Source organism: Castor canadensis, chromosome 11 (assembly GCF_047511655.1).
Source record: "Castor canadensis chromosome 11, mCasCan1.hap1v2, whole genome shotgun sequence".
NCBI lineage: Eukaryota > Metazoa > Chordata > Mammalia > Rodentia > Castoridae > Castor > Castor canadensis.
The window spans coordinates 103,204,196-103,218,273 of NC_133396.1; the positions used below are offsets into that span (position 1 = coordinate 103,204,196).

Consider the following 14,078-nt stretch of genomic DNA (forward strand, 5'->3'; position numbering starts at 1 on the left):
GAGGTCAAAAGATTTTCTCAAAAGCACAGAGCTGGAGACTGAGGAAGCTGAAGGGAAGCCCAAACATTTGGATTCAGACTCCATAAAAGGCTACCCCGCATTTGTGTCCCATGATGGTCTTCATGCAGAGCCTGTTTCTCTCTGAGGCTGAGTAGGAGCTCTTCTTATTTTGGGTCCATGATTGGACCAGATGGTCCTAGAGGTGCTTTTGATCTTTGAGATTCTATTTTCTACAGGTAAGCATCTATTTGGTGAAGGAGTCACAAGGGTTATGTGAAAAGGGAGGTTTTGATCTCCTCTCAGGCTGTAGCATGACTTTGGGTACCAGACCCTGCTAGGAGTTTGACAAGATACTGTTTGAAAAGAGGTCCCTACCAGTGTCTCTTGGGGGAGGTGGAACATTAATCTGAGCCTCAAAATATGAAATGTTCCCCAGTTTGCAAATGAATGCAAGATGTGTTTGCCTAGCGACCACCAAGAGAGCAGTATTATGTGGAGAGGAACAAAAAGACAAAGCTCTTCGGTTCAGTTCTGGGAGCTGATGGCTCTGCTCTCCCCAGGAGGTTGCCTCTGTGTAGCTAATTACAATGAGTAAAGGAAATGGAAAAGTGAGTGCCTATGCACTGATCTTTCTCCTCCCCCAGGATCCTGCTTTGCAGAACTGGTCTTCTGCATTTAAAACCCTGGGGGCTGGCAAAGTGGACTCTATCAGGCCCAGCTGGATGGGCACATTCTCCCACTATCAGGTCACTGCTCGAGCAGTATTTGTTGTGTTGTGTTTGTGGCAAGGAGTGGGGTGTGTGGCAGGAGATGCTACAGAGAGTGGGGATGGCATGGTGTGGGATGCTAAGGCATTGATAGACTAAAGTGATCAATTCACATTTGAATAGCATCCAGCAATTTACAAGCAGCTTTTGTATACTTCATCTCTTTGCATGCTCACAACATTTTACAGATAAAGATAATGGTAGCTCAGAATGGTGTGCTGGCTTACGGTGTATCACACAACTACATGAGGTATCGCTGGGATTTTAACCAAAATCTTCTCATTGAAGAGTCCATGCTTCTGTCATAACTCTTGGGCAATTGTTGATACCTTTCTTGATGCCTCGAAGGAAAGGGACAAAGGAAGGAAAGGGACAGGTGCTCACCTTCCCTCTCCTTCCAGAGTGACAAAAGCTAGCATTACCTGAGGACTCTAGCACTGCTAGAACTCTGCTAAGCACTTTCAGTGGGATAGGAACTATTACCAGTCTATTTCATAGAGGAGAAGAGACAAAGAGATGTATTTTTCCCAAGAAGTAAATGGTGAATTCATGATTTTTAACACTGTCTGGGTTAATCAGGATAGGATACGCTGTGTTGCAGTAATGAGCAACCCCAATATTTCAATATCTTGGGAGCTAGCTCAGTGATAGAGCACCCATTTAGCATTGCACAAGGCTCATGTTTTGATTCCCAGTGTTCCTCTTCAGTATCTTAGCAAAACAAAGATTAATTTCTCCCTCAAATTACATGTTTCATCGTGGGTTGGCAAAGGGACTCTGCTTCACATAGTCACTCAGGAACCCAACCAGAGACTCACTATTGTAAAGCTGCACCATCTGGAGTCCATGGGTTTCTATCACTGGGGCAGGAGAAGAAAAAGCTGGAGAGCCTCACACTGGTGATTAAATGCTTTTGTCTATGTCACTTCTGTTTATAGCACATTGGTCTAAAGAGGTCAGATTGGCATTGCCCAGCAGCCTGGGAGCTCAGAGAGAAACCAGCATCAGTAAGTGTATCATGCCTATCAGCCTATCAGTAAGCCTAGGTCATGCCTATCAGTTTGGACTGACCTAAGCCCTTGCTTTGCATCACCATGCAGTCCTTTGGCATCCAGCAAGAGCTCCTCTAGATTAAATCCCCTTATGCATGTGTTTTATATATTTGACCTCTTCTTTCCTGCTCTCTTTTCCTGCATTCCTCTAGCACACAGTGAGCAACTCCATATCAGGCATGCTGTTGGGTGATAGTGTAAGAGGTGCTCAAACTGCTTTTGCTGAAAAGCACTGACTCTTTGGGACCACGAATTAACTAAAAACAGGAGAGCTTGGCATCCTTACCTCCATTTTCTTTTTTAATCTGTCTTTGCCTTAAGCCATTCTCTTTGCAGTAACTTTGCAATAATCTTAGATTCCAGAAAGGACAGAACTGATAACATCTTTAAGACAAGGGACTGAAACTTCCTATAAGGATCAGTGTAGACTTGCAGAATAGACCATCCCTCCAAATGGCACAATTACCTATAAGGATGAGGCTGTACCCTGGAGCAGGAACAATCATCTCATGGGAACTGGATCACTCCCCTCAAGTGATTGCAACAATAACATGTTCTCTGGAATCCCTCTGAGAACCCTTGGATTGAGATAATGGTCAACCAGAACGCACCTGTGGCTGGAACTGTTTATGCATACCTTTGTTCTCCACACCCAGTTCTTTTGTCTATTTAAACCTATAGCTCATGTCTATACCCCGAAGATGCCTGAAGATGAGCTGAATGCTTACTCTATCTCTTCCAATGGCATGTCTCAAGCCATGTAATAAATTTCTTTCTCTGCCTTCACCATGCCTCTTTATTTGGCGTTTAGGGGTCAGTGGCCAGACCTGGCATGTAGAATCTCGGGAGTTTGGGCCTTTGGTCCAAACTCCAGTTTAAATAGAGTTATTAAAATAAGTCATATATAATTTTTGCCTTCAGGTACCTTTCATTTAAGGGGAATGTGCTAATGTGTTATACACAAAGCCCTGTGATCAAAGCAGAAGGTATAAATGAGAGATCAGTTTGGGACTTCTCAGGAGGGAGAAAAGGTAACTAATAAGTCAGGCAAGACTTCCTGGAGGAGAACTTTCAGCTGAGACTCAAAGATAAGTAAAATTTAGAAATAAGAAGGTAAAGGGACATGGATCTTCCAGGTGGAGAAACGAGCTTGAGCAACATTAGAGGCAAGACTGTGGAACCCTACTGCAAATAAGGCATGATCCCATTTGAGGAGGTAGACCTGTGGAGTATGTGAAAAGAGGGCTTAATGATCTGATTCTTTGGGAGTATAATTTTGGGTCAAATCCTGAAGGACTTTGAACCTAGGCCAAGGGCTGTTCTGAGACAGAAGACCCCACAAGGAGAAAGCATCTTTTAAACTTTCTCAATGTTTGGTGATGAAAGGGCCATGTCATTACTACTTGTTCCCAAGCTGGAGGTTTCCTGCAGAAGAGGCTGGGGCTCCTGGCATAAGAAGAGGCCTAATACCCTGAGACAAGTATGGCCTATGGCCTTCTGTGGCTAAGAAGGAAGTGGGTTTTGGAGACTCAGGTGGTGCCCTATACATGGTCTTGTCTCATAGTATGTGTTGGTCCTCTGCTATGCTCTGGGAATGCAAAGATGAATAGAATATGTCCTAAATGGATGCACAGCACAGGAAGCAGGGCACACAAGCAGACACCTAGCACAGCAAGTATCCCAACCCCCACCACTTGGCCTAACAGAATTTACCTGGGTTTCCATGTTTGCATCACTTTCTTCCTCTTATGTTCTTCTGCCCCACCTCCACTCTTCTGTCTGCTTTTAGATCCTATCAATGTCTTTTTGTACGTTTTTAACCTGTGCCAGTGCAACTTACCTGGCTGCATCCTCTAGATTCACTCTGTACCTGGATCTTTTGTTTCCATCAGGTTGTATTCACCTTGGGTTACCTATAGGCCCTTGGTCCCGGCCATATGCTTACAAACTCCAACCCCCTTTGCACCTTCACCCTCCTTGGCTTCTTGGCCACAGCTCCAACCTTCTTGGAAATGGCTTACATTGTCTTGATAGTATTTTTTTCAGTCCTCACATCCTAGTTCTGGTTGTGTTCTGTGTCCCTTGTGTACAAAAAGGCTCCTGTGAAGTCTTAAGTTTGCTTGCTCATTAATGAGATGAGTAAAACAATAAACTCTTGTTCTTCCCTAATGATTTATACTTCAAAATCATTATCTGGAAACAATCCCAGGAATCCCCCAACTCTTCTGTGAAAGGAGCAATGTGAAACCCCAGCAACCTCTACTAAATTGGGAGAATTTAGGCTTCGCCAGCAAGATGGACTATGTGTGCACACCACTGAACCATCTGTTTATTTTGTTTCACTATGAGTTCAAAAGGATGGAGAGCTGCTAATTTTTCTTTTTACCCAAACCACAGCATTTTCATAAGTGAAACCCAGACTGCACACCCATTCCCAAATCCTTTGGTGTCTCGATGCCAGATTCAACCCCCTCCTCTCCTGTCTTCATAATCAAGATTTGGCACCGAACATTGGTATGCAATGTTCTAAAAGTATCGAACTCTTAGCTGTTTGTCCCTGAACTGCTGTAACTGGCCTCAGGTTTCTGCAACAGTCACAAATCAGTGAATAGAATGTGTTTGCCACACGGCCTGAAGGTGATACACATATATAACTTCTGCAATCTCAGTCCCAAACTTATCTTTCTCCCAGATCTGGACCATTCACCCCAAACCACGCAGACTTTTAAATAACTAGCTGCTCAGGGATTAAATAACACAAACAATGGCACTTTTTAAAACATTTATATATATATAAAAAATTAAATATATATAATATATAGTGTGTTTGAGACTAAAAATATAGTACATAATATTTAAAAAAAAGGAAAACAAGGCAGAATAGGAAAAGGTGTGAGGGACACACAGATACACATTGCTAAAAATCTACGATGGTTTGTCCTAACAAAAATAATATTTTTTTCTCTTCTCTTAATTATCATCATGGATCCATTTATCATTGGAATTTGGGTGGAGAAAATTCAACTGGAGCCAGAAATAAAGGTTTTGCAATCCCAAGAATGGCTGGGGTAGAAAATGTGACCCCAGGGAGACTTGGGTCTCTTCCTGGTAAAATTGAAATCTTCTGGGTCACTATTGCTAAGGAGATTGTGGTAAGAATTTGATTGTGTTGGCAATTTGTTCTCTCCCCAGAGTTTGGGTGTTCCCAGGGGCTGCATTTGAAGAGCTCCAGAAGCGAACAGAAGAATGCTGGCCCACCAACTTGCAAAGGCCAGTGGTCAGGCCAAGCCAAAAGCCAGGGGTGGGGGACAGCATACTGGTAGGAAAGAATGGTAGTCCTATGCACATGGAGTTTATTATTATTTTTTAAGGGCAGGCTTGTACCAGAACTGCCCACTATGGCCCGTGATTTCTGCGCAGCAATTATTTCTCCAGGGACAGGGCCTGGAGCTCCCTCACAGTGATGCAAGAAAATGGGATTCTTCCCCCAATCTCCCAAATTCAGAAATCTCCCAGGCCACACATCTCAGTCCTTTCCACCAGTCCAGAGGCAAAGTGTCAGGACCCAGCAGTCAAAGTTTAGCCAGTGCTGCTTAGAAACAATCTGGCCTTTAGGAGAGATACCATGGAGGGTGGGGGTACGGGGAGAAGGGAATGGGAAGTTAATTTTATAGCCTTTTCACAAAAATAAATGCCTGTCCAATGACATCTGTTTGTGCACCCCAGTGTTGTTATCACCTCGTCATGGGGCTTAGGAGCCTCACTAATTCTTTCTGATGACTCCTTCAACACACAGAGTGTTCGGTACCAGCACAGAACAGTGCCCAAGTTCAGGTCAACAGAACTAAAATGGGAGAGAATCCAGGGTTTCCGAGCCTAGGGTGGCCTTGGAAGGTCCTAGAGTTCAGCTGTAGGAATACCAGTGTCCACACAGCAGTGAGGCAGTGGCTGAGCCTCAGAGAAGTGACTCCAAATGGAATCTTGGCTTTAACATGGGTTTCTTCAAACCCCAATGGCCTAACATTGCTATGTATGTGGGTCAAGTGTACAAGGAGACCATCTAACTGCATTTTAAGGAGCCTGGGACTCATGATTCACAAGTTAACAATAGGTTACAAGTGCAAGAGACTCCCCTACAATGTGCTTCATACCACTGAGCACAAACAAAAAGCTCCACTCAAAATGGTGAGGAAAGCAACTGCTGGCATAAGGCAGGAACATTTTGACCAGACAGGGTGGCCAAGCTAGCCTTTTTTATTCCATGCCTGTATTTGTGAGAGCCTAGTATGCTCTCACTTCTGGATACTCTCCTTTCACATTTATGATGGGGTTTGCTTCATGCAAATCCTGTGGATGACTTTTGGGCCATTCCTGCGGAAGCAAGATGGGCCCTCTACAAACAGAGACCATGGCTCACCCAGTCACAAGAACCTTTTCAGGATCCAAAGTTTATGTCAAAACTCCTGCACCACAATTCCCTTCACCAGTTCCCCTTGCAGCATGCTCCCTCATGGAGGGGTCAGTTGTACTCAGTTTTGACCTCCAGCTCAAGACACCTTGGACTGCAGGCTTCACCTTGCTTGGCAAGCAGAGCAAGCCGTCTCAGGCCAGGAGCATGTTCCTGAAGAACAAGTGGAGGGTGGATCTCATTTCTGACACAGAAGTAGGTATCTGTAATCTGGGAGTCCAATAAAGGAAACTCACCATGCCCTAGTCAGAGACAAAGTGGGAGCAGTACAGATAACCTGACTTCGGTCAGGTTTAGGATGGCTGACAAAATAATAAAGCCCATGGTAAAAGCTTCTTTCAGTAGGAAAGAACTCCCCAGTCCTGGCTTCCCATCCCTCTTTGATTGCATACTGCATCAAACTTCTTCCAAGGATGGGTAGCAATCCATCTGACCTCCCCAAATGAACACAACAAAAACAAAATAGTTCTAGGTTTGTGCAGCCCTTTTCCAGATTTTGCAGGCCAGAAAATAGGAGGCAATGAGATTAGGACAAGGTCATTCAGCAAATGGTAGCTGCAGAACTGGGTCCTGGATCTCCTGACCTCTAGCCTGTTACTCTTCCCACTAAAACAATAATGTCACAGGTGATCAGGATCACCAAGAACTGGGGCACCATGCTGAAGGACTTCAGCCTCAGACAACAGAGTCCTGTGACCAAGGGTACCTTCAATTCCCCGGACTAGACAAGCTATTCCACTTGGCCTAACAGACAGACCCCTACTTCAATTCTGATGGTGCAGAGTCTCAGGTGCAGAGTACAGAGACTGCTCCAGTTGCTGATGTTCCCTTGGCGCTTCCATGGTGCATGACATTATACTTATGAGCCCCCAGTAATGTGTTGGGTTGCAGAGGACAGTGACAGAGCTCCCGATCAGGCTTCCTTTCTCAACTCTCCTACAGTGCTAGCTGAGTTACCCAGTGACTTTAGCGCTGCTCTGCTTGACCTACTATTGAGACCAAAAAAGGGGAAATAAGAGAATCTGACAAAACCCAAAACAAAATGAATATTCAAAATAAGTCACAGTGTTTAGACTTAAAGTGTTTGGATTACCCATGGCTTCTGGTGTCTACAAAAATAAAAATTTGCATGAATTTACTTGCCCAGGGAACTACATTCTTAACAGACCTTCTCACTGAGCTCTCGGGCAAGGATTCTGCAGGAAGGTGTGGTGTTTCTGGGATGGAATATAGTTGGGAGGCTGTAAGTGTCCCAAATTGGGCCCACTCTGCAGGAACTGATCAGGCTAGAGTGAAAGAGGACACCAGAAGCTGCCTGTTAAGGTGGAATTGAAGCTACCTGCTTCCTGGGTATTATCTGGTCTCTACCAGCAAGGGGATGGTTGGGAATGTCACCTCACAGGCCCATCTGTAAGGGTGGTGATGGTCCGTGGCTGATGAGCATGTAACTCATTAAAGAGAACATGACTAATGAATGGTGACCACCAAGAAAGGGCAAGGAGAATTCTGGGAATTGCACCCCCGTTGGGCTGGCTGCACTGGGGAGATGGAAAACAGCCAGCTCCAGATGTGGGTCCTTGGGAAGGCGAGGTGAGGATGGGTGGAGGGTTATAGGTTCTCGTTGGAGCACCTATTATCTTTGGTCAGAAGGTGGTGGCTAAACAGCAGTGGTATGGAATGTGTGTGTAGACATATGTGCACAATGTGTGGGATGAGAAAACATGGGCCATGGCATGCCTGCAGTGCCCTTTGAACTACTGTCTTCTTCTGGGTTAGTACAAGTTCTCTTTCAGGGCCATTTCTTGGCCTCTTCCCCCACCTGTCTCTCCTGACACTGTAACACTGGACAACCTGTCTGAAGCTCACAAGTACTGATTCCCTACACAACTGCACACACAGGGATGGTCATCCAAAGCTTGACACTCAAGGCACTGAAAGTGGAAGAAGGAATCTGATTGATCTGAGAAAAAAAAAAAAAAGATACTTAACCCAAACTTGTCTGGGGAGAGCATCTCCCATGTCCCCTGGAAGGTGGTCTCTAACCAGCTGGTAGGGCCTAAGGTAGGGCAGCAGAGTCTGAGAACCAGGCCCCATAAGAACTCTATCAGAACCCACCTGCAGGTGTGATAGGTCTCACCACCTGGCTGTATAAAATGGACTCAAAAGTGCTTGGAGACTGTAAGGTAATGGTGGGTGTTAGGAACCTGGTAGAGGACGGGTGCCCCCTTTCCTTTCCATTGGGACTTGTATTTGGGTGGGAGAACCCTACAGCTTTTCTTTCCAAATGAGGTTTTCATTGTTTTTTTGTTGCCTTTGAAAAATAGCCTTTAGCACCCTACACCACCCTATCACCCCCTACACAGGCTCAAGAGTTAAAACCAGGAAGTGGAGTAAAATACAGGGAGTAGGCTTGAGTTGCTCCCTCTGGTGTTGGAACTGGGAACTGCCATGCAGCACACAGGGATCTGTTGATGGTAACCAAGATGTGGTCCTGACCTTACTTTCTCCACCATCTGGTTGGCCCAGTACAGAGGAGAAGGAAAAGCAGCAGAGCCACTGGTGATTTCTGGATCATTTTCACACGCTGACAGGAGTCCAGAGTAGCAGCCAGATTGACTGCATTTTGATCCCAGCTAAGCGGGGGCTGGATCTGAACTCAGCGTTAGGTCTGTTTTGTAGACAAGAGCTAAACTAAATGCAAGATACCATCTGCAGTCCCCTGAGGAAGGAGAGATGCACCCAGGGCAGACAACAGAAGGACTGGCCTGGCTATCCCCTTTTCCATCTGTCTGTACCAGAACCACCTATTCCATACTTCATGTCCCCTAGGTCAAAGCCTGCCCACTCCCATCTACCCCCCTTGTCCACTTATGGGAGACCAGAGGGGTGGGATAGAAAGGGAATGCTAAAAAGTGGCCCCTCTGTTCTCCCCAACCTTTACTTTCCCTGTCCCCATGCTGGGGTCAGGCAAGAGTGCAGGTCAGAAGAGACACATCCTCCCGAAGAAGAGGGAAGGGCAGGCCCAGGAGGCTGGGGCATGCGCAGAGCACCATCCTCGGGACGGGGTGTTTCCGGGAGACCTGCTCCCCACCTGCCACAGCGGGAGGAGGAAGGCTGAAAGGAGCAACGAGCTACGCCCCTGAATATCAGGGAACAGCTGTGAAAGCCTTCTCCTCTGCCCCGCAGAGATGCCCCAGCCAGGCTCCGGTCCCTACACGTGAGTCTGCATGCGCTGCTGGAATCGCTGGCCGTAGTCCGAATGCTGGGAAGTGTAGGAGAATCGAGTGGCTGTGGCATACTTGCCGATGGGGTCATATGCCTCGTATGGGGTCCGCTCCAGGCCGGAAGGTGGGGCCTGGGGGTAGCCCAGTCGGTAGGTGGGATACCCAGCTGCCCCAGGGAAGGGATGGGAGTTGAACTTCTCATAGTTCTCGTAGGACAGCTGGCTTGTTGTGTCAGTACCAGCTGGGGCAGCAGGGCCAGAGGATGAAGGCTCAGGGACATAGTCAGAGGTGGGAGCCCGGCTGTACGTATTGAGCTGGGCATAGCCACTGGAGTGGGAGAGACGGGATGAGGGGCGGCCATCAAAGCGGGTAGTGCCAGGGGCACGGTAGTCAGCATACAGCACTGCCCTGGAGGACGGGCGGTCTTCATGGGCACGTACATTATAGTAGCCATTGGTGGGGTCCTGCGGGGCAATGAGAGAAGAGAATGGGAGGTGGGAGTTCCTTCTTGAGGGGGATCAGGTCTCACTATGGGCTCTCCCCTGCTCCCATCCAGCACCACTCCTCCTCCTCTGCTCCTTCAGCAGACCTAACCATTCTTCATGCCTGTCCTCACCTCCTCCCAGTAGGATCTCAGCTTCCCAACCAGCCCTTATACCCAGCCCCAGTCCCTTTACCCACCTTCATCTCATACTCCTCCCGGGTGTCAATGGTATCACAGCGCAGGTCTTGCTTCAGGTCCACATCATCCTTAAAGGACTGCAGAGCAGGAATGGGGATCAGGATTCTTATCCCCCCCTTGCCAACCCCAACCGTATGCCCAGAGGCCACCTGCTAATGGAAGGGTCTGGAGTCAGGGCAGACTTTTGTTCTATATATTCTTTCCTTGCAGAGTATATGGGATGTGGTGGGAAGAGGCCAAAGACGTGAGCTCCAGCACTAATTTTGTTGCTAACATGCAATGTGACCTTGGGTATGTCATTGCTGTTATCTGGGACTACGTCCTCATTTCAGAGATGAGGGGATTGGACTAGAAAATATCTAAGGGTTTCCAATTCTGACTCTGTGTGGGGTAAAGAAATTCTAAAGAGGGCCATCCCTCACCCCCGCTCCCCCCATCGTCTACTGGAGGGAACTTAGCTTAGCATGAATGTGTGTGTGAGAGTGTGTATGTGTGAGTGTATGTGAGTATGCATGGGTGTGTTAGTGTATCAGTGTACTGGTGAGCATGTCGGTGTGTGTGGGTGGGGTGACTTCACTGAAGGAGGAGAGATGATAGCAATTATTAGATACTGGGTGGGGTTAGTTCTAGGAGTATGAAAAAAGCACTAAGCTGGGGAGGAGCAGGACCCTCACTGAATAGATGGCCTTCATGACCCGGGTCGCTGTGGATACGCTGGCAGTATCGTCCTCCCGGTCAGAATGCATTGTGAGTGGCTCTCTGTTCACAGTCTCCACCTTGATGTCCAGCTTCCTTAGGGTCACATCCTTTCGACCTGGGACAGGGAGATACAGTTGGGCCAGATGTTGTTTAACTGGCCTCTGTAGTGGCCAGCAAATTGCCAGCCTCTGCTGTGCCCTGCAAAGAGGAGAGTGCTGTGGTTGTGAAGAGCCTATACTCACTGCCTTTGCGGCGCCGGTAGAGGAAGAACACCAAGGCGATGAAGAAGAAGATGAGCAGGATGCCTGCGCCAATTGTGGCCCCAGCGATGATGCCCACAGGTAACACCTCTTCCGATGGGGGAAGGAAAGGAGTAGAGGTGAGGATGGAGCCACACTGGGATCTGAGCTCAGTGTTGGCTGAAGGTTCAGCCGCAAGGCACAGTGGCGATCCTGGATTGTGTATACAAGGCTAAATTTTGATTGAACTTGTGGATTCTGTGAGATCTGAGAGGTCTGGTTGTGGTTGGACTGATGACTGTGCTTCAGGTGAGGTCATGGTTGTGTACAATCCCTGCAAGCTGTGCCTCAGCTTGACCCTGGCCTCTTGTTGCCTGACTACCTCTTTTGACCCACCTGCCCATGAGGCCTGGTTCCTCCTTCCCCGGCTCTTGTTTGAGGTCAGCTGTCTCCAGATTTTCTTACATGCCACCTGTGTTTCAACCTCCTTCTTCATACAAACTGTATGCCTCCTCTATCTGCACTGCATTGCTGGGGTTCTGACATTCCTCCTTATTTCCCTCTGCTTCCCGAGCTGAGAAGGAGCTCATGAATCCTGCCTCTGGCCTTCTATCTCCTATGGGCAGTCCTTGTTGGATCCACATCCTGTTTTTTTCCCTGCTGAGCCCCACATTACTTTGTCTACCACACTTCACCCCTCACAGGCAGCCTCAGCTAAATCCGAACTGTGGGTTCCCCATCTGCAGTATCAATGACTGGTTCTCAACAGTCCCTCCAAAATAAAAACTAAATAAAAAACAAATGCTATCTTTCCTTCATCAGACTTGAGAGTGCCCCAAAGTCAAAGATCATACTTCCCTTATCCAGACAAGCCTGAAGAAGGGAAGTGACTCTCTTATCAGATTAAGGATTCTTGAAGAGGTGTGTGTGTGTGTGTATGTGTGTGTGTGTATTTGTGTGTGTGTATGGGAGGGGACCCAAACTTACTAAGCACCTATTATATGCCAGGCATTTTATTAATATTCTTTCATTTAATCCTTACAACAACTCAATGAGGTAAGAAAGTTTAATCCCTTGTACAGATCATTTGATTTTCTCTGAGTTCATTTGCTTCTATCTTGTAAGTTACTCCACTAAGCTGAAAGTTCCTGTTCCTTGTGGGCAGAGACTGCATGTTGTTCATGGATGTCCCTATAGAGCCTGCCTCATAAAAGTACTAGATAAATTTGTGAGCAAATTTCCCTGGCTGCACATGGAGGCCAGCTTCTTTCTGGTGGTGACCCCCAAGAGAAAGAGTTCTCTCCCTCTGTGCTCTGCCCCGGGGAGAAGAGGGAGGAGAATTCCCAGGTTGCCCTGTACCCCAGCCAGACAGCCAGCATGGCCAGTCACCTCGCTCTTCCAGCTGGATGATGGCTGTGCCTGGTCCGAAGCTATTCCAGGCAGTGCAGTTGTAGTGGGTCTGGAAATCGGCCTCTATGACATTGTTGATGGTGAGTGTGGACAGCACCCCACTGCCCAAGTTTGTCCTCTCCACTGTATAGCGTTCCAGGGTCCCCACCTCCAGGAAGTTCTCCTTCCATGCCCAGGCCTGGGGTGGAGAGGACAGGAAGAAGGTAAGAAAGACACAGGTGGCAGAAGCATGTGCCCTGGTGTCACCTAATCCTCCCTTAAGATACCTTCACTCCCATGTGACCTGTGTGCCACCAAGTCCAGCCTAACACTCATCAGGTAACAACCTACATCAATCAACTGAACCCTTGGCACTGAACCTCCTCTCTAAGAGGAGCAATGGTTCTCAAACATGGCAAACTTCAGATTTACCTAGAAAGACTCTTAAAAATAGATTCTTGAGGCTTATGTCCTAAATATGAATGTCCTGAGAGTTTTTTTTATAGTGATCCCGTGTGATGTGGATGTAGTTGATCCAAGGAACTGACATTTGGGAACCCCAGATGTTGCTGAGAAAGTTCTGAGTTGGGTCTAGAACCCTGGCTTCCTATCCTGCTCTCTCCCATCCCAGAGTCCCTGTGTAGCTTCCCTTTCCCTCTCTACACCTCAGTTTCTTCATCTGTAAAATGAAAGAACCAGGTTAGCACTGGACAATGCTTCAAGGTTTCCTTCAAGTCTAGCCTGAGATTCTAATCACACACAACTCTGTCTTCAGTCTTAACTTTAACCAACACACATAAACCTGCCTGGCTGTATCTGGAGACCCATCTAAGTGTTCTTATAACAGGCAGGAAATAGAGAGGAATATCCCCCCAGTCCTTCTATCCCCGACCTCCTGACGGAGGCATTTCCCCATGTGTCCTTTCTGCAGAATGGAAGCTAAGGAAGGGGGAGCAAGCATTGGCTCCTTTCCAGAGATCAATCCTCCTAGCTCTGCAAGGAAAGCCCCCCGGGAGCCAAGCCGCCTGCTGTGGTAATGAAGTGTCCCTGGACAGCCCTGGAGTTAGCCAAATGGTCATTAAATGTGATGAGGGGTTTGACGGTTAATGGTCATGGAAGGAATTAATGGCTCATGGTGTGGGGAAGAGGAGAAAGGAGGAGGGAGTGGTGAGGGGCTGGTGAGAGGAAGGCAGGAGAAGACAGAGAAGAGTGGGGCAGAGTGAGAAGAAGAACTAATGGGGAGGGAGGAAAACACAGAATGAGGGAAGGAGGGAGGAGGAGGAAGGAAAGAAAAGGCCAAGAATTACATACAAGGATGGGAAGTGAGGGAGGACAGAGCAAGCACCTTTGCTGGGAAAGTGCAAGAGGAGCTAATGGTGACCTGAGTACCAGATGCTCCACTAGACTCTTCACAACTGTTGGTACAGTAACTTCTCAAGGCAATTCTATCAGTACAGTTTTTGGCCTCTGTTTTTCAGATAAAGAAGCAGGTCCAAAACTAAATAATTTGCTCAGGGTCACAGAAATAAAGGAGGAGATGGGATTTACACAGGTAAAA

General features: G+C 47.3%; 1 protein-coding gene across 3 annotated transcripts in view; it reads right to left on the reverse strand.

Moving 5' to 3' along the window:
* Positions 1 to 4,587: 4,587 nt before the first annotated feature.
* Positions 4,588 to 14,078, reverse strand: part of Kirrel1 (kirre like nephrin family adhesion molecule 1) — a 98,771-nt gene continuing 89,280 nt past the window's right edge. For all 3 annotated transcript variants that reach the window (XM_020176759.2, XM_020176756.2, XM_074047761.1), the window contains 5 exons: positions 12,521 to 12,719; positions 11,135 to 11,242; positions 10,868 to 11,007; positions 10,193 to 10,270; positions 4,588 to 9,975 (listed from right to left, as the gene is read on the reverse strand). In XM_020176759.2, the coding sequence (XP_020032348.1) occupies positions 9,499 to 9,975; positions 10,193 to 10,270; positions 10,868 to 11,007; positions 11,135 to 11,242; positions 12,521 to 12,719 (1,002 nt within the window). In that variant the 3' untranslated portion in view covers positions 4,588 to 9,498. The remainder of the gene's footprint in view (positions 9,976 to 10,192; positions 10,271 to 10,867; positions 11,008 to 11,134; positions 11,243 to 12,520; positions 12,720 to 14,078) is intronic.